At 37.9% G+C, this 21,417-nt stretch overlaps 1 protein-coding gene across 1 annotated transcript in view; it reads right to left on the bottom strand.

Moving 5' to 3' along the window:
* Positions 1 to 21,417, bottom strand: part of LOC124742567 (receptor-type guanylate cyclase Gyc76C-like) — a 376,341-nt gene that overhangs the window by 18,098 nt on the left and 336,826 nt on the right. The window contains exons 14-19 of the mRNA XM_047248805.1: positions 14,530 to 14,676; positions 14,157 to 14,355; positions 12,249 to 12,389; positions 5,554 to 5,677; positions 4,331 to 4,429; positions 12 to 156 (exon numbers count right to left, since the gene is read on the bottom strand). Of these exons, the coding sequence (XP_047104761.1) occupies positions 12 to 156; positions 4,331 to 4,429; positions 5,554 to 5,677; positions 12,249 to 12,389; positions 14,157 to 14,355; positions 14,530 to 14,676 (855 nt within the window). The remainder of the gene's footprint in view (positions 1 to 11; positions 157 to 4,330; positions 4,430 to 5,553; positions 5,678 to 12,248; positions 12,390 to 14,156; positions 14,356 to 14,529; positions 14,677 to 21,417) is intronic.

Below are 21,417 nucleotides of genomic sequence, written 5' to 3'. Positions count from 1 at the left end.
TTGCTACCTACCTGTATGTACACCTATTCTAAGTTTAAGAACATCATTTGGTCGATGAGCAATCTGGTGGTGCTTCACTGCTTCTAAAAGCTCTAGAGACATGGATGCAATCTCTCCTGCATGGCGATCACCATTTCGTAGGGGAAGACCTGATACCTAGAGAGACAAATAGTTGAATGTATTTTGTCATTAGTTCACAGTAATATAGAATCTCTGACAAAAGAGTGAAGCACCCAGAAGTCTTGGTTGGACATAAGTATAACTTTATAAACAGACACACCATTGGTGGGTTTGTTAATGATTAGAGTTCCAATTCTGTGTGATATGTTAACAGTCACCAGAGCTTACTTGTGATTTTCATGTTTAGTGTTGCTTCCAGACCCGGTAGGGTATATAAGGAGTATGAACAGCATCACACATTGAATGGTCACTGTGAAGTACATGGATATGGCACATACTCATGTGTGACTGCATTATCACCACCTGACAGATTTTGTTGATCTCCATTCGGCCAGTTGCTCAAACGTGCAGTATCAGGATTTATGAGGCATTCAGATGTCAGACTGCATGGGAATGTAAGGGCAGGCATACTCACCATCACAATTCTTGCCAACCATGTCAGACCCCCCCCCCCCCCCCCCCATCTGGGAAGACTGCCATATTGTGCAACAGGCACATTATAATTACTTCACACCTGTGCCTGCCATCTGAGAACAAGTAGTGGACTCTCTGCAACAGTATGTCATCCCACATCATTGGTCAGAGACTAGACAGCCAGACTAGAGAATTATCATACCATTTGTAGGCTGCTGTTAATACCACAACATGAAGGTTGTTTTTGGATTAGTGTCATGACTGGGAAACATGGACTGATGATGAGTGGTCTTGCATTATTTTCAGTGATGATTCATGGTTCTGCTCAAGACTTGATGGCAATCATGGGTGAGTATGGCAGTGACCTTGGGAGAGGTCCCATTCTTCCAATACTTCGGAGAGTTACAGCTGTGTTACTTCTGACATCAAGGTGTAGTGACCCAGCAGGTATAACTTCAGCATGGCTGGTAGTGACTGGGGGAACTTTGATGGCACAACATTGCATCACAGACATCCTGCATCCTCACATGTTAACTCTGAGGTGACAGCATTCTGGTGCCATTTTTTAACAGGCAGTTCTCGTCCACACATGGCATGTGTTGAACTCTCTGTATGATAGTGAGATGCTCACATGGCCATCAAGATCCCCAGATCTGTCTCTGATAGAACCTGTATGGGACTAGTTAGGACAAATCCACCTCAGTGCCAATATCCAGGATACTGAAAATCAGTTAAAACAGTTGTGGACCAACTTGTCTCAGGAGGCAATGCAACAGTTTTTGATACCCTTCCCAACCAATTCAGTGCATGATTTCAGGCCAGAGGGGATTCAACTAATAAATGGGCTCATACTGCCAAGTTCTTTGTAAATTTGACTCGACTTCATAATCACTGAAATAAAATCACATATCCTTTCAAAACACAAAGTATCATTTCATTTCTTCCTTCCCTTCAGGGTGCTTAACATTTCTGTCAGGCAGTGTATTTCACAAGATACTATGTAGCAAAAATATTAATTTAACTTTCCTCTGAAATATTTGATGTGCCAAAAGTGGACAGTACAACTAAAACCACACTTTTGGGCTACACCATTGTAAATATGGTCTTGTACCTGAAAAAGTTTGCAATTTACATTATTAAGCAAAGTAAACTGCCTTACATGTCCATGCATATCTTTTGCTTCTGTATCTACTTATACACCTCAACAAACTAAAAATGGTGCCTCTATAAACAATAAACAAAAATACCTAACATCTGCATCTGAATGATAAGTGGTTCCTTTACCAATGTAACAGCACACCACAGCTTTAAATATACTCATCATACAATGAAATGAAGGATATCTTACCAAAATACTATACTCCTCACCCAAAGTAGTATTCTGTTGATAACTCAATCAATCCAGTGTCCTAGCTCATCTGAATATCACCCTTCTCCCTGCCCTGCACACAATACATCATTGCCCTGCTGACTCCAGTGAAACACTTGTCAAGTACCCCCATCGCCTCTCACATTGATGCAGTCTCACGCATTTCCTACCCAATAAAATACAGGAAAGCCACAAAAGTCATATACCAGTTGTACTAAAATTACTTTTGTGGAATGTGTGTGGAGATGAGGACTAATGTTCATCCACATAAATGACCTCAGCTAACTTCGAACTCGGCCATCTAGTTTCAGAAGATGTTGTGCCACAACAACAGTGACTCATTTAACTACTGCCACTGAGAACACCTGTCTCTCTTCCTTTACTTCTTCATCATCCCCTTATGTGTGTATGTGTAGTGATGAGAAGAGAGAGAGAGAGAGAGAGAGAGAGAGAGAGAGAGAGAGAGAGAGAGAGAGAGAGAGAGTACTTAAAGCGAAAAAAGAGAAGTAGTGCAAATGTTCATGGAACTTTCTGTGCTGCTAAGCATATTTCTACTCAATGTATAGTTACCTGGAAGTGAGCAGATGCCAATCCTCTTTCTCTCTCTCTTTTTCTTTACATTTCGGAATTTTTGTGATCAAAGGGGCACAGTTTAAATATCTTAACATTATGAAGCATGGGACATTATGTGTATACATACGTGTATGAGAATATATCTTACTCATATGAATGACTGACTGAACTTTCTTATCATAAACAGAACTGACTGTATGTATTTTAGATTTTATGATGTTTGCACTGTACTGTAAGTCATACTACAGAAACAGACAATGCTTTGGAAGGAAATGTGCCCACCAGTGCCTCAGCTATTGTTTGCACTCTATTATTCTGTGCCTCATTATTGAGTTCAAAATTTCATGACATAAGGCTGACAGAATAAAGCCCCCATGTATTGTTACTGCCAAGGAATTATATCTCATGGCTGACTCACTGTATTTTAGTTAAATTTTATGTTTGGTGCAGTGACCAACTTTGTAGATTTCTTTATTTAGAGCCAGTTGCATGTTTTTTAATTACACTGAAATTTCAAAAGCCTCTCCCTCTTTTCTTCATATTATTACCAATAACAATGAAAAGCCCTGATTAATAATTTATCATACAAAGCATTGAATGTATGACCAATATCCTGAAGAATTTCAGCATCAGTTGAGTAGTCTTGTGTTCAGCATGCAAAAAATCCTCTAATTCTGTTTCAAATCTGCCAAGATCCTTGTATAAAGATTTTCTTCTGTAGTAGGTGCGAGTGTCGTGGTGTACTTTAAATTTGCAGAAGTCAATTTCACAACATACCAACAACATAGGTATGGGGCAGTAGTTTTGTGAATTAACATTGCTACATAACAACTTCTACCAGGACATGTCTTTGCACTTCCAGTCATTAAAAACTACTCCTGAGGTCTGTAATAAATTATGGTTAATAGCAGAGATAATTACTGCAAAGTTTGTACAAAACTTGAAAAATATCCTACTAGATACTACGACTGACAGCATTCGGTAAACCTCCACAAGCAGTACCATTTTATGGTGGAAACACAAGATAGTAAACAATGTTTGTTAAAGCAGAAGAGAGAATTTCTTATTGAAATGAATCCCATGGTTGACTCTGTAATAGATTGTGGGCTATTGTTACAACAATATCTGGTTTGACTAATGTATGCCAAAAGAAACTAATAGTTACAAGTCATTGTACAATGAATTATTTAAAAGAGTTAAGCAATTTCTGACAGCCTTCTGCAGCATATTTACTCACTAACTTACTAACTTGCTCTTAAAAAAACTAACAAAATAGTGTCTTCATCAAATCATATGAAGGACACTATGTATGTTCTCAGAAGAAAAATTATTGGATTAAAATCAGAAATAGTACTTCAGTCACCACAAGGAAACTTAATCTTATTCTCAGCCCTAATGTTTACACCACAAAGATTAACAGTAACAGCACAATTGAAACACTGACAGTCTCTTGACAGTATTTTCAAGTGAGATTAACAATACTTAACTGTCAGGTAGAAATAAGGCTATGTCTAAACATTCTTTGCTTCTCAACTCAATCCGCTTCTATGGCTATGCCAATAATATTTAGACTATATTTTTCTAGAGCAGCTCATTATTTAGCTGAGATTTTATTTCCAGCGAGCTGACAAATTACAGTAGCATAGAAAGGATTCAGAGTGCTGTTGAGAATGTTATTGTGGACTAGTTAGAGAAAACATCAGAAGCTCAGTTGATTAAACATGCAATCTATTGAGATGTGTTACTCAAAATAATTATAACAGGAGTGTGTTTAATATAGCAATCAATACTTACCACCATGTACGCATCACCAATAGTCTCCACTTTATAGACGTCATATCCTCGTATGATTCGATCAAACAATGTGTAAAGATCATTTAGAAAATTCACCACCTGCAAAGACAGAATTACTGTTTGTGTTAACCATATACAAAGCTTATACAATGAAGCTTAAAAAGAAAAAGAAAAAAAAGGAAAAATTCTGTATATTTACTGAACTCAGAACTGATTCCATTGACTGGCATAATCACATAGACTGAGTTGTTTGTTCAATTTTAACAGTTTCAGCTGTTTCTTAACACTGCTGACACTACTACTGATTTCATTCATCTTTTCAGTGGCACAAGCATTAAATTGGGACAATACTCCTGAATTTTCCTTTGTAGAGGAACATTTGAAAATAGAATTGAGCATTTCAGCTTTTGCCTTGCTACCCGCAATCTCTGTTCCTGTCTCATTTGCTAGGGATTGGACGCTAACCTTTGGTGCCATTATGAGCCTTCACATAAGACAAGAAGTTCTTTGGATTTTGTGAAAGAACATTTTAAAATATTCTACTATGGTAGTTACTGAATGCCATATGTTTAAATAAATATCAGATATTTTTATAAATCGTACTTGTCTACATAATGTAAGCATTAATACTTCAAAAGTGATCAACAGATGAAACACAAATAAATAAATACTAGTATGTATACTATGTAGAAGTTACTGGCTGATACTAGTTATTCTGACCCTGGTAATGTATTCTTATTTGAAGTTTTGTGTTTGTTGTGCATATACAGAATGCTGAAACCTGCATGAGATAAGTGACAGTATGTGTAACTCTTAGTTATTCACTCTCTTCCATCTAAAGAGGAAAAAAGAAACTGGCTTCAAGAGAGGTCCTTGACCATTCTTCAACTTTTTAACCTCTGAAAAGCTTTAATGACTTACCATATTGTGCTCAACAGATTTGTTTTTTGTAGTCTTAAATAACATTAGTTTTAATTTCTGTTGAGATTCCCTTTCATTCAAGACAAAACGTTTTTCTCTCATTTCATGAGACTTAAATTCACTGTATCTTGTTCTTGAACTCCTTGTTGATCTGAAGCACTTGTGATTATCACAGTTCAGAAATAAAAATAAACATTAAAGTCAATGTCGGATCATACACTATCCAAAATTAGTTTTTCTCTGCTGCCTAGGAAAAATTATATACTGTGAAAGATGCAGAACAATACCCGAAGTACACTCACCTGCAAGGGTGTGCTTTCAGCTGACATAGCTGTGAAACCAACAATGTCACTGAAGTAAATGGTTACTAAATCAAAAGACTCTGGTTCCACACCAAACCCCTTGGTCAACCGTTCAGCAACTGGTCTAGTGGAAAGAAATAAAGTAATTTATAAATAATACATTGTATCATAAACTATAACCAAATTTGTCACTGTAGTATTGTTAACAGGAATTTGCATTCCGATTGGTCAGTCAATGGGGAGATCCCCATATTATGAGACTAATTCACAAATTTACAAAGAAAAAATTAGTTCCTTAACATGTCATTTTCCTTACAGAGATTGAATCTATGATGTCAAGTGCTAGCATTCACTTTTATCTTATGAAGTATTCACAGCCAAAGTGTTCACAACATGGGTCCAAATTTCACTCTCTTCATGGGAGTAGACTAGGATTTATGGCAAGCAAATGGGGATAAAAGTCTGCTGCACTGTGCTACCACCTTCTGGCATTGATGTAAACTCGTAGTTGAGTGGTAAAGGCTAGCTAGCTGTGCATGCTGTAAACCGTGCACATTGTTTTTAGATCCTTAAGTTTTTGGCCAGTAAGGCAATTACATCATGCCAGTTGTGCACGCGCAAAAGTTCCTTAAAACATGCACAATTGAAGGTGTGCTCAAAACACTGATGCCAAGTTTCACACAGTCTAGAGGAACAGCAATACAGCATAGCACGGTAGATCTAATGTAGTGTATCTCATATTACCGCTTCTACATTACGTTCAATAGCATTGAAAGAAAAATAACCAATAAATCCACAGGGCATCAAAAGTTAGGGTGTTCACATGCTTTTGTGCTCTTACACAACAGCAAACAATGCAGAAAACGAATTTACAGAACTGAAAGTGAACAAGGCACCAGGCCCCAATGACATACCTAATAAATTTTGCACACAATTTGCAGTGGAATCACGCCCTTCTCCAGCTCAAATTCATCAAGAATTTGCACATACCAAACAAATCTGTATGGGTGTAAATGAATGCAGGCAGCCACTTCTCTTTATAAGAAGGGCAAAGAACAAATGCACAGAATTACAGACCAATAACTGTAATGTCTGTCTGTTGCAAGATTCTAGAGCATATTCTAAGCTCAAAATTTATGAAATTCCTGAGGGAGGAAAAAAAGTCTCAAAGAATTAGTTATGAAAACACCATTCATGTTAAAGACAGAACTCGCTTTTCACACATTACCTTCTGTTTGAGGAATAAGAGACTCTTACACCATATGTTGACATTTTATAGAAAACTGTAGACTCTGCTGCCATCTGTGGCATTTATGGAATGAGTGAGATATTTATAAATGTAATAGCGTTGTGAATAAATCTGTGTGTGTGCTGTAGTTAGTTACTGTGTTGAATTCCTTTTAAATATTAGTAAGTTGCAACATTTTAGCAATCTCAGCCCCACTGTTCCCTTTCTTTGCAGTGCACACAGAAGGGGTTGAATTTTGTAGTTTCTTCTTCTTTTTATCCTTCAGTTTTACCTTCACTTGAAAGGCAGATGCCTTGGATTCATAATTCGCTTGTGGAACATTATCTTCACATATCTTGCTTGTGGTGATGGCTCCCTCTGTCTCTTCATTTCAGAACTTAGTAAGGTGTGTAAGATTCCCTTCTTGGATCTTTTGCCTTCATGCATGGATAAACCAGTGTCTGCTAATTTCTTCTAACAAAGTACGTAGCAGTTTGAGGGCGAGCACTCTCTCATACAAACCCATATCCTCTCCCAATGCTTGTAGTGCTTGGATATGCTTATGCACTCAATGCATGTGGCTCTGAGAGCTTCTGGACTGCCTAAAGTAGAAATGCTTGAGTTCTCCAAGAAGTTAAGGTGGCTTTGGAAAAGCCTGTTCCTATCCCTGTAATTGGATTTTAAAATCTGTGTTGTCTGCTCAAGTGTGTCAGCTGTAACAGCAATCCCATCAATCAGATACTCGGTTTCCCCATCTAGATATCTATGGGGGAATATATGCTTGTTCATAACTGACACCCCTGGGTTTTCATCTCTGGAAGCTGTGAATTGCTTTCAGAATCGAGGCTATGCTTCCATGTCACCTGACGAAGGATGCATGTTGAGAGTAGGCAACTTGATGTCTATACAGACATGCTGGCAAATTGTTGAAGTTGGTAAATGTGTGTCAGCTGTATTTTTATCCCCTGAACATGCTTCTCCTCAAAATCCTTTCACCTTTTAAGTAGTATGTTTGGATTCGCCAGTATAGTCCTTGCAGGCTTCTGTTAGGATCTCATATTCAGTGTCACTACCCAAATCTTGTATTCAGCTACAGAAAGTGTTCCACTTTTCTAGGTTTCGTTGCACACATTGCTGACAGTGTCTGAGTTCTCTGCTGGCGTAGAAATGTCACACATATTTATCTGGTCACAAAACTTGTAGTGTTCAAGTATAGTGTTGTTCACTTGTGTTGCAGTTTTGGGAGAATTGTGGTGGCTGTGTCTGTCATGGCATGTGGTTTCTGTTACTTCCATGAGGGTATGTCTGTAGTACTTATCCCCATAATGAGTGGTTGCTGTCACTAAAAGATGACACTGCTGTCCAATATTCACCATTTGTAACCCTTAGAAAAGTTCACTGTTTGCTAACAGATGGCACTATTTTCTATTAGTACAAAAAGCCCACATTGTGCTATGCAATAATACACCAACTGCACAATATTTCTCTCTCACTCAGATAAGTGATATTATATTATTATAAACAAAACTAGCAGTCAGTAATGTCTGTACTAGTCCAGTATAGCAACGCCAGGACTTATCTACATGAGCTGATGTGGTGTGGCGTGATCATATTTTTGAGATTAAAGTCACTCGAAATCTTCTTGTTTAATGCAGAATTCTCATGAACATGCAGTAGTTAATCTCTTGATATACCCCCACATTTTGGTACCAAACGTTTGCTACATACTACTACTTCAAGGGATTCAACACAATAACTTCAGCACACACACACACACACACACACACACACACACACACACACACACACATAGCTTTATTCACAGTATCCATTACAGTTATATTACACACACCTACTGCAGAGAGTGTAACTACAGTTTTCTATAAAACACCAACAGGTGACATGGGAGTCTCCTATTCACCAGCACATTGCAAACAGCTGACAGCTTCCTAGATTTCTAAATAGCATCTGACACTATATCACATTGTTGACAGACAACTTAAATAATGACCTATAGTACCCTACTTTATGGCTCAAAATAATTCTGACAGACTGAAGCCAGCCACTGGAATGGATAGTGGATGAAACTTCCTGCAAGATCAAAACTGTATGCCAGACCAGGAGTCAAACCCAGAACTTTATCTTTTTGCAAGAAATGCTCTTACCTACTGAACTATCCATGCATGACACATGACCCACCTTCACAGCCATACAGCTGCCAGTACCTCTCTCCTACTTTCCAAATTTAACACACTCTCTCCTGCATACCTAGTGAGACTAGTGTGTGTCAGCTCTTAACAGCTCAGTAAGTAAGAGCACTGCCTGGTCCCTTTTTTTAATAAGACCTCATCTTGAACTCATAAAAGATAGCCCCGCTCTTCCCATCCTCAAAAAGATCTGTTTTAATTTTTAGTATTCACACCTCTCACTTACTTCTGTTCAACAATTATTTTTTATCCCCACTGTCTTCATTCTTCACTGATTTTGCTACTTGCAACCTTCCTGCAGCCCCTCTCCTGGTGTGCTGATGTACTCCAGCTGTCTAGTCTCTTGCATTTCTTTTTTTTCCCCTCACCCTCTCCCCAGTATTTTCAGTCTACCACTATTTTACTTTGGGGCAAAAACAAATAATTGAAGGAGTGTAGTTGAAGTGTTCCATGGTCAGCAGGCATGAAATATGACTGAAAACATTGCTGAGCTTCTTAGCAGCATACACAAAGGAGTGAGTGAGAGGAGAAAGGCGAGAACTGGAAGAAAGGGCTCAACGGAAGGCTGAGTGACAACTGGCAGGAAGAAACAGCTTGGTGATGGGATAACAAAGTGACAATGGTGAGACTGCACTGGCACGCATGGAGGCAGTTGGATGAGGTACTCATTGAGGTGGAAGAGTGGGTTTAGACCAGGGAGGTGTCAGAACAGAGAAAGAGGGACACCATAGAGAGGAAAGTGTAAGTGGAAATTAATACAGTAAAGTGAGCCTGAGGATAGACTGCCAGAGACTGGAGTCTGGAGAAATGCAGGATGTGTTGTACGCACAGTTTACATGTGTGTAATTCAGAGAAGTTGGTACTGAGGGGGAGGATCCAGATGGCATTTGCTACACTATCACAGGCAGGGCCACCTTGAACACAGTCTTAACTTTTGTGTATAGGCATGACCTCCAACCACCTATCAACATGAATAACATCTACGACTACACACATACTCATGCAAGCCACTGTACAGTTTGCGGCAGAGGATAAATTACATCAGTGTTTTAGAGTTTCTTCCATATTCGATTCCCATATTGATGAGGGGCAAATGACTGTCCATATGTATCTATATGTTCCCTAATCTCTCTCATCTTATTCTCATGATCCCTATGTGAAATATATGGTGGTGGCAGCAGGACAGATGCACAGTCTTCCTCAGATACAAATTATCTGCATATGCCCAACAGGGTTTCACAAGAATTAAGTTCTCTTTCTTCCTAGGATTCTGGTTCAGATTAAAGTTTCTTTTACACTTTTTTATGGGCTGTACCTACCTGTTAATGATCCTAGTAGTTTGTCACTGAATTCATTTGATTCCTGTTGCCTGCCAACTTGACAAGGACTGCAAACAGTTGTACAATATTCTAGAATGGGTCACACCAGTGTCTTGTACGGGATTTCCTTTACAGTTGCACTGCACTTTTCCAGAACATATTCAACAAATGTAAGTCTTCCATTCACCATCCCTAATACTGATATTACATGATTATCCTATTTCATATTGCTTCTAAACATCATTGCTAAACACTTATGCTCAAGACGCTCCATACAAATCTTGTAATCAGACACTACTCAGTTAATTCTCTATTCAAGTTGTTCTTCAATTCCTTATGAGTGTCAAATGATGAAACCTTCTGTACACAACAGCATCATCATTGAACAATATTATATTGCCACTGAAACTATATGATAAATTGTTTATGTATATTGAGAAGATTAGAGGTTCTATCACACTCCCTTGGAGCACATCCAATGTTACTTTTGTTTCTGTGGAACATTTGCTACCCAGTATAACTTATTGGGTTCTACTAGTCAAATATTCTTCAAGCAAATCACATATGTGAGAAGATACTCCATATCATGCATTTTGATTACAAGTTACCAATGTTGTACAGTGCCAAATGCCCTTCAGGAATCTAAGAGATGGAATATGTAATTTCCAGTTGCATCTATCACTTTCAAGATGTAATGTATGAATAAAGCAAGATGTATTTCACATATGAGTGGTTTTTACTGTCTCTATGAAAGAAGCTTCTTTTCCTCCAGGAACATCATAATGTTTGAGCTCAGAAAACAATCTAGGATCCCGCAACAGATGGACTTCAGTGATAATGGACAGTACTTTTGAACAACTGCTCTTTCAGCTTTTTTTATAAACAGGTGGGAGCTGTGCTCTTTTCCAGTCACAAAGGACTGTTTGCTGTGCAAGAGATTTGTGATAAATATGAGTTAGAAAGAAGCTATTCTACAGTGTAAACTCGAAATGAAATTCTGTCAAGGTACCAGAAGTGGTAATACTGATATCTCTCATTTGTAAAAGTATGTGGTCAAACACTGGTATGGTCATATCCTCATGCATGAACAAATTTCTAAATGTAGGGTTCAATATTTCTGCTTTCTGTCAGCTGATTTCAATTTCAACACCAGACAGATCCACAAGAGACTGAATGGAAGGTTTCAATCTGTTCAATGATGACTGGCCACTATCAAACTATGACCAGCAGCACAGTTAGCAGCACCGTTAGCAACACAGGGGCAACACATATTGCTGTGCAGAACAATCTAAACTTCAATGGTTGCTTCATGACCCATGATATCTGGATCTCTCTCACCATACCAGCTCCTCTGAATGAGGTGAATGATAACTGTGCTAAAAACACATTCTTTGATCCCAAAATCTTCCTGGCATCATTCTTCAATAGCCCCTATCCCTCATCCACCTCCATCCCGGTCCCTATGCATTCCACTTCACTGAATTTACCTTCATTCAAAATTTTCTCTCTGCAGTCTCTCTCTTTCTACTTTTTATTTCAACAACCCTCCTAGCAACCTCTGCTTCACAGTGTGCCACAAGCAACTCCTCCTTCCTATACCAGAGAGAGGACACTGTCTGAAAGCTTAGCAATGTTTTCAGTCTAGTTTATGAGACTACCAAAAATTCAACACCTGAACTATATTTCATATCAATAACTCATTAATTCATGTTGATTATCTTTACAAAAAGAAATAGTGTATGTACACTACACATTTGCAATTACATAGTATTATTTTCAAATCAAAATTCAGCTAATTAATTTAGTTCTGACATCTTAAGTGCCATTCTTACAGTTCTCCGCAGTAAAACAGTTACATTCACTGTCTTTGTTAGCTCTTTCGTTCTGCCTCCCACCCCCTTTCTGATGATTAATTCATAATTTTTTACTGTTTTTACTTACGCTGGCAGCATCCTGTGTAAGAGGTCTTCAGTTTTACGCTTTTCTTCAAATAAGAGTCGTGTTCTCTCACTAACTAAGTACTCTAAATTATTAGCATGCTTTTCCATTATTTCCATCATCTGGTCCATAATATTACTGTGCCTGAACAAAGAAAACACAAAAAATGCATTTGTAATAGCACTAATGTTATTTCACATCAAATGGGGTCATTTCACATTTCAATTAAAATGAAATAATATCCACATGGAGTAAACCTTTTAATAGTTCCTAATTACTATTCATGTGAAGTGTTGTACATTCTACTAGCATACACAGACTATAAAATATGAGTGTTCAGATATATATCTGCTGCCATTATCACTGGACATATATGACAACACAAATGGTCTAAAATTAAAAAGGTTACTATGATACAACAAAAAATTTCGTGAAAAGTTGATATCAATAACAAAAAAAAGAAAGGACAGAATTTTTTAATTGATGTTAGGTACAGGAGGGCATTGGGATGCAAGTATATGTTAGACAGCAAGTTTCTCACTCCAGAGTTCAGGAAAACTAGTGTCTGGTGGGAGTATCCACATAACCCCCTTTAACCACCACCCCCTTCCCTCTCCCTTTCTGTTTTTTATCATCATATTTTCATAACATATATTTATTGTTTCTTGCTATTTTCTTTTACTTTTCTTCTTCATCACCCCTCCCACCCCCCACCCTCACTCTTTTTTCTCTAGTTCATTTTTCTTCCCCCAGTTTCTAATTCCGCTAGTCATTTCTCTTTCTTTTAATTCATTTTTACTTCTCATGCTATAGTTGCCATTATAGCCCGTGTCCACTCAAAATGTGAGTCCCTCTTTTCCTGGGATCACTTCAAAAGTAGTTTAAGGTACTGTGTATGCATGGTGAACACATATGTTTTTTGTCTGTTGTGCTGTCTGTTATATATTTTTGAGATATTCTAAGGGAGACAATAACTGTACAATAAGTATACAATGCATGTCTAAATTCTCTGAAACATTTCACCAAGTAATTGGTCCCCTGTAACTCTGTTTGATGAGTTGTAATTTAGTAAAGACAATTTTTTTTGTTGATATTACTGGGTACATTGAATACATATTTACTTGTGAAAGTTTTGAGAATACAATCTTATACCTATAGTGGGTCGCCAAATACATGATTTGGATAAAAATGGGAAATTATTACAAAGAAGAAGCAGGGTACTCATATTCATTGTATCTGTATTGTCTGTAAACAAAGTATATAAAACTTTTTGAGAAAATATGTGCTTCCAGAATCACTTTTGCTGTTAGTTCAGTTTTAACACTCATCTTTCTTTCCATCTGTCTCTCCCTTCCTATGTCCCTCATCTCCTTCCCTTCCCTGGCCTCTAGTACCCTCCCATCACCCTCTGCTTCAGTTCCTTCAATGTCCCATCTCTTATGTCCAATACATATCAAATCTACTTCCTTTTCAATATGCACAATTCTTTTTTGTGAAGTCTTTATGATAAGTTATGTAAATGTAAAAGATAGCAAATTACATTTTAAAAACAATGTTGAATGCATTTAGGGCTGTCTATAATGCACTATCTATGTGTTTCAAAATAGCTTTACCTAGTTAGCTAGTTATATGTTCCATGGATCATTATGCACAATAGATTGTAATGATGTGGAATGAGTCATTTCACATTCACATTGCAAATTGATTTGTACACAAAGTTACATTCTGAACATTTCTAATAGTTAAGCAATAAAATAAATACTGCCACTGACAAAGTCATAAAACTATACTGCAGAATTTTTTTCAGATTCACACACATGAGTATTAGTTCTATTCTGTTCTATCAGACAGGTTATGATCCACAACAATGTTGTAAAAATCTATGATTTATAAGAAGGAAAAGTGACATACATGCCCTCTCTCATTTTCCGCAAACGGTTTCTGATAGTTGGAAAGTCAGGTCTGTGTTCAGGATTCTCTTCCCAACAGTCTTCAATGCATTTTACTATATAATCAGTGCAATCAATGTCAGACTCATCAAGAACAGCCAAATCTGGTCGAAATGGTTTTTCTCCTTCAGATGGTACACGTTTTACAAGTTCCACTATCTCTGAAAACATATATGCTGACTTCAGCAAAACCAGAACTATTTACTTGTATTTAATCTAATGTGAACCTTTAAAACAGAAAGTAAGTACTCTAATCTGAAAATAGAAGTCTTATGATGAATTTCTTTCATTTTATTACTGCCATTTTATTTTCGGAATTCGTCAACAAGCAGTACCTTTTGGTTCATAAGGGCATCCTCCATAAGGACCCCTCCGTCCGATAATTTCATAAAGAATAATAGCGAAAGCATATACATCTCCTTTTTGTGTACCACCAATAGCAGTATCATTTCTCAGAAGTTCTGGTGCTTTCCAAAAACAACCTGCAAAATATGAATTTTAAAATAAAATTTACTTCAATTTTCATTTGTTTAACAAAATTTGTGTATTATAAGGGTACTGATTTTCTGAAAATTAACAACTGTGTGCTCTGTCTCTCATAAAAAACATGTGCACCTTTACACAATTGTTAAGCGAGAAGCTCCTGCCATTCCAAAAACTACTGTGGTTTCAAAAGACAAATAACTCTGGTTGTATAAAATGGAAACACAGTGAGTGATTAACACAACATCATAAACAGAAATTGGTTCTACCTGAGCAGAAATAATGAACTGAAACCAAATGTAGCTTAATAACATCATATTATATGAGGCATATGTCAGGGAATAAGACAATTTTGAGACTGGATTGTAGTTATCAAGCTAACCCTTGTTTAGAATGAGTTTCCTCCATATAATACTCTTAGAAGAAAGCAATTGCTCCTACATAGTAAAGGAGGACATCAGATTTATTGAATTTAGGCCAAAGGTCACACATTTGTGACCTTCCATGTATGATAAATACAGCTGTCTTTACGGTTTCATATAACTATAAAAACTTCTGCCTCTGCCATCCTACTCTCTTTCACAGCCCATCTTCACCATTGTATTTCCTCATCCTTACAACAGGTGCATCCCTCTCATCCCAGTAACAGAGTGACACATCTTCTTTCTAATCTTCATTAACTACCCATTCTTCATCCAACAGGACAAGTTCCAAAAGGTAAGATAGCTCTTGTACTTTTACACATGTCCACTGTTATTACTTAGAATTTGGGATCTTGAAGGTACATACTGGCCAGCAGTTTGGTCTCCTAGTTGGAAATTCACTGTGACTGACAATTGATTGTTTTACAACTGATGTATATCATTTGAAAGACTTCATCTTCTTCTTACTAATGAATAGAGACCAGGTTATATGCATTTGCACGTTGCATATGCATTTGCATATTTGGCTCCTTTGCAATGGTTATTGCATATTTCAACTAAAAACTAGTGACAATGCATATTTTTGCTCTATGTTTACAGTATTTTAAAAATTTAGATGAGCTGTCTCTAGTTCTATCTAGTTTGATGTCTCACAGACTGAACGCGCTCTAGAACTGCGTGCAATCGCTAACCAAGAGGCCACTGCCTAGTGAAATCATTACAGAAGAGGAACAGGAACAGGCAGACAGAGACAATGCTCCTGTACCCACGCCCCCGTTTAATCTCCCCCGCTGTCATAGTGCATGCGATGTTGGAAACAATTAAATTACACTACGCAAGCTTGTAGTTCCACGTCCATTGTTTCAGTTTAGCTTTCTATTTACTTGTACACAGCTGAATGTGTTTACAACATTTAGTGTGTAACATGTTGTGCACCATGCCGCCCGAAAAAAGAAACGTCATTTCATGGATAGCTGACCATGCTGGAACATTTACATATGACAGAATTGTTTTACATTGTTGAATTTGCAAGAAAAACAATTCATGCAAAAAAAGTTTCAAATAGACCAGCATGTCAAGACAAGTCTTCATATCGCAGAAATGCAGAAGAAAGGACAATGACAACAACTTCACACAACAGCAAGTTGCAGTAGCAGGGATTTGTCCTAAGATAACCAAAAACATCAGTTTAACATGGATCTATGTGAATCATTCATTTTTAGCAATATTCCTCTTCACAAATGTACAAACCCTATCCTCAAAGGCTTCCTGCACAAATATTGCCTAAATCAAAATATACCAGATGAATCAACATTGTGTAAAAATTACATACCAACAATTTATGTAAATGTTCTGGAAGAAATACGCAATGAACTCAAGGACAACATCAGTTGATGAAACTACAGATACTTGTGGCCGTTACATTGCAAATTTAATTGTTGGTACTTTAAAAGAAGAGCCTTCTTCTTCTTCTTATTTAGCGGCCTGCAAAGAACTTGAAAAAGTAAATCATTCTACGATCACCATATTTGTTAATGAGGATATTAGAAAAATATTTCCAGAATCTTCTGGAGATGAAAGTGTGTTTGTGTTTATTTCAGATGCTGTTCCCTATATGATCAAAGCAGGAAAGCCCTCCGAGTATTTTATCCCAATTTGATTCATGTGATGTGCTTTGCTCATGGAGTACTCCATGAGCAAAGTACATCACATGAAGTACATTCCACATTTGGGAATGTAAATAAACAAATTTTATTCACAAAGAAAGTGTTTCTAAAGGCTCCTGCTCACATCAAGACCTACAAAGAAAAGCTACCAAACGTGCCTTTACCTCCCGAACCAGTAATAACATGTAGGGGTACGTGGGTCAAAGCTGTGTTGTTTTACAATGAACATTTCAAGACCGTTAAAAGGTAGTAAATGGCTTTGATAGTGCAGAGGCTTTGACAGTTTGCCAGTGCAAGGAAGCTTTCAATGTTTGTAGTATTCAGACAGACATTGCTGTGATAAGCACTTATTTTTCCCATATACCTGCAAGTATTAAAAAGCTTGAAACTCAGGGTTTGGCACTGAATGAATCTATTCAGTTAATGAATAAAATTATTCTAGTGAACTACTCATTGCTGGAGGTATCCCAAAGAAAACTTAAAGAAAAGTTTGAAAAACCCAGGCATTGAACCCTTGTGCCAAATTGATAATTTTATTAATGGGACAGGTGAACATTTACCAGAAACAATAAGGGCCAACATAGCATCAAAATTCAAGTACTGCCCAGTTACCTACCTCAATTGATGCAGAGTGGTTCTTTTCTGCTTATAAAAATTTTTTGAGTGATCAAAGACACACGAACATTTGGAACAGCACTTGGTCATTTATGTTTACAATAGTAGAAAAATGTAAAATAAATTGTAAATGATGCTTTGGTCCAATAGTATTAATTAAAAGTTAATGCTGTTCAAAAAAATTCATGATTGTATGCGGTTTTTTAAATAAAATATTACGGAGTTTTTGAGCATGCCCCTCTGATGCAATATATCTCAAAGTTGGTCCTACACGTATCGATTGTTTCACTGCGAATCACTCACATCCCATCTGCTTGTTACTGACAACAATAGCAAAGAAGGAACAATTCTTGAAACGCGGTAAGCGTCCCATTTTGTAAATTTTTAAAAAATAACCCCAGAAAGGCTCCCTTCCTAACCTCTGCCAGAAAGTATTCAGAAAATGACGTCAGAGTTCTAAATGCACCAATTTTTCATGTGGCCAGTGCTCTTCCTCTTATTTGATATGCACAGGTTCGACTTTGAGATATAATGAACACAGTAACTACCAAGATTTTTTATTATTTGATCTTGCATATTTCAACATTCTTCATGCATTTTTTAAGCATTTTTCACACACATTTGCAAGTATATTTTAAGGTTTTTATGATGCATATAATCAGGTTTCTATTAATGAACCTCTTTCTTTTCTGGAAGCCAAGTATTTCAAAAGTATCAATACTCAAAATTATTGTTACCATTAGGATTTGAGAATGTTCAAATCTCAGTATGTAATCCTCAAAAATGCACTGTAGAAGCCTCCTTATAAGCCTATTTTTTTTCTGTTTCTAAAAATGAATAATTTCATCAAATCAAGCAATGCAAACTCCATGTAGGAATATCTACGATGTAGGAAAATGTAGATTGTTGCTTACCATAAAGAAGACACATTACATTGCAGACAGGCACTATTAAAAAACACTTACACAAAGCATTTGGTCACAGCATTCATCAGCAAAAGAGAAACAGAGAGACACCTGCCATTCATACACACAAGCAAGCACACCGCATGCACACATGACTGCCAACTCTGGCAGCTCATGCCCCAGACCCCAGGCTCAGGTGACTTTAGGAGGATACAAGGTGACTTAGACAAAATTTCTAGTTGGTGTGATGAATGGCAGCTAGCTCTAAATGTACAAAAATTTAAATGGCAGCTAGCTCTAGAGGTAGAAAAATGTAAGATAATGCAGATTAGTAGGAAAAACAAACCCACAATGCTTGAATACAGCATTAGCAGTGTGCTGCTTGACACAGTCCTGTCAATTAAATATCTAGGCATAATGTTGCAAAGCCATATGAAATGGAATGAGCACATAAGGAGTTTAGTAGGGTAGACAGATGGTTAACTTCAGTCTATTGGAAGAATTTTAGGAAAGTCTTGTTCATCTGTAAAGAAGACTGCATATAGGATACTAGTGCAACCCATTGTTGAGTACTGTTTAGGAGTTTTTGGAATCTGCACCGGGTCAGATTAAAGGAGGGAAGGTAATGTTCTTGTCGAGGAATATTAATGAGGAAATTTAGAGAACTGGCATTTGAGGCTGACTGCAGAACAATTCTACTGCCACAAATGTACATTTCATGCAAGGACCACAATGATAACATTAGACAGATTAGGGCTCGTACAGAGACATACAGACAGCCATTATCTCCCTCACTCTATTTGTGAGTGAAATAGGAAAGGGAATGACTAGCAGAGGTACAGGGTACCCTCTGTCACGCATCATATGGTGGCTTCCGGAGCATGTAAGTAAGTGTAGCTGTAGATCCCTTGCAACATACTCTATCATTTTGTGTTGCATGGCTGATTCATGATTCACATTATTGATGATAATAAGCACCACAGCTGTACTTAAGGTATGTTTATTACATCACAACTAGTTTCATTCAATGAAACTCATTAGGTGACACTGAAAATACACCAACAGTTTTTGTTCATTGAATAAAACCAATTGTGACGTAATTTTTTTCTGTCATGTGGCTAGGGCCTCCCATCGGCTAGGCCATTCACCGGGTGCAAGTCTTTCAATTTGACGGCGCTTCGGTGACTTGCGCATCGATGGGGATGAAATGATGATGATTAGGACAACACAACACCCAGTCCCTGAGTAGAGAAAATCTTCGACCCAGCCTGGAATCGAACCCGGGCCCTTAGGATGGACATTCTGTCGTGCTGACCACCCAGCTACTGGGGGCGGACATTGTGATGTAATAAACATACCTGAAATACAACTGTGGTGTCTCTTATTAACAATGCTTGGAAGATTACAGCCATGTGACTTACAGCCGCAGTCCTGCAGCACACCCTGAGACATCAAGTAATCATGAATTTAGGATATAAGTTCCAGTAGTAATGCAGAAATAAAGAGGCTAGTATGGGATGGACTAGCTTGAAGAGCTGCATCAAACCAGTCATCAGACTAAAAATGACAAAACTGAAATTTGTTATCTGTAGCTGCAGCTTGAAAGAATTCACTTTCATTCAAGCAACACAAAGTCAACAAAATACCCATTTGAGGACAGTTATTAAACAGTAACTTAAGCTTATCGGTCTACTTATCATCTTCTCTGTTCAACTTTCAAAATGACACACACATAGAATTTTGTTATCAATTCTCATGTGAAGACCATTAAATTTTTCCATGTTGGTTCTGTACCAAATCTATAGCAGTTAACATAGTAATAATAAACTTTTCTTCTTCTTCTTGGCCTTATTCCATGTCTCCATGGGGTCAGAATGTTAATTAGGATTTGCAATGTCATTGACAATGGGTGGCCAGATGCTCCTCCTGATGCCACCACTCCCACCAGGATGAGATGTATGTGCCATTTATCTGCATTGAATGTTATCTCATGTACAAGTATGACAATGTTTTCTAAATGGTTGAAAATCATGTAACTGAGGTGGGATTGGGTATCAGGACTGTATTAATCTAATCAGATGTGGGAAACCACCAAGGAACCACATTCAGGCTGGCCAGCACACTGGCCCTCATCGTTAGATTGCTGGGCAGATTTCATATAGGGCTGGTATGCCTCCTCATGTTTGGAAGCAGAACCTTTAACAAGTTGAGCTATTCAGGTGGTTTAATATAACAACAATAGTAATAGTAATAATAATAATGCCCCTTGACGGTTTTATTTTGATTTGACTGAAAATGTTGGATCATCCATTTAACACTCTACTTTATATGAACTGACTATGTGTACTTGAGGATGCAGCTGCAAGATGCAAAACCAGTCATTTCAAACATGATCGTTTAAAAGCCATAGTAGTTCTTCATTTATCAGTAGTGCTGACATTATTTTTAGCAGTACTAAGTGAAACAGCAACAGTCACAGCTGTTCCAAGTGGGCCATGGATGCCAGTGGGCACAGAGTGGACCAAAGCACTGTTGCATCAGATGGAGGAACTGGCCAGTTTTCACATGGCAGACCGGAGGCCAGTGCTCGCAGGACTAATGATACAGCAAAATGGTGTACCAATCATAGTAGCGGCAGGTCAATTGTCACACCTCCTGGCTGTTCTTGTTTTGGTGTATGGGGTTAGAAGCAGTGTCTCAGCATAAGTGGGCACTGACCTGCATAAATACCCAGCATTGTCAGAAGAGGTATTCACAGTCTGGCTGCACCTACTATGAGGGAGGTCCAAACCAGCAATGGGGCAGTATGATTTTGCAAGCTGCCACCCTGAGTATTGGGCTCCACCACTGACAACCTGCCTACTGTTTCTAAATCCACTCCTGTGGTTTCGGAGTCTTGCTACTGATAGGCCACCTGGAGGACACTTCAGCTGCAACCAGACTTTGGCCTCAGTCAGCCAGGCATAAGTGACCGAGATGATGCAGTCGCCCATCCACCTGTACTTGTGCAGGTAAGCTGGTGCCAAACGCCTCTGCTCACAAGGACAGACACCACTGCTGGGGACTGTCTTCCACTACAAGAATCATGGTGGGCATTATCATCTGCATGCATGCCCTGCCACAAGTCACAG

Source organism: Schistocerca piceifrons, chromosome 1, assembly GCF_021461385.2.
Source record: "Schistocerca piceifrons isolate TAMUIC-IGC-003096 chromosome 1, iqSchPice1.1, whole genome shotgun sequence".
NCBI lineage: Eukaryota > Metazoa > Arthropoda > Insecta > Orthoptera > Acrididae > Schistocerca > Schistocerca piceifrons.
Note: the sequence above shows the minus strand (reverse complement) of the source record. Positions and strands in the feature narration are given on the sequence as shown.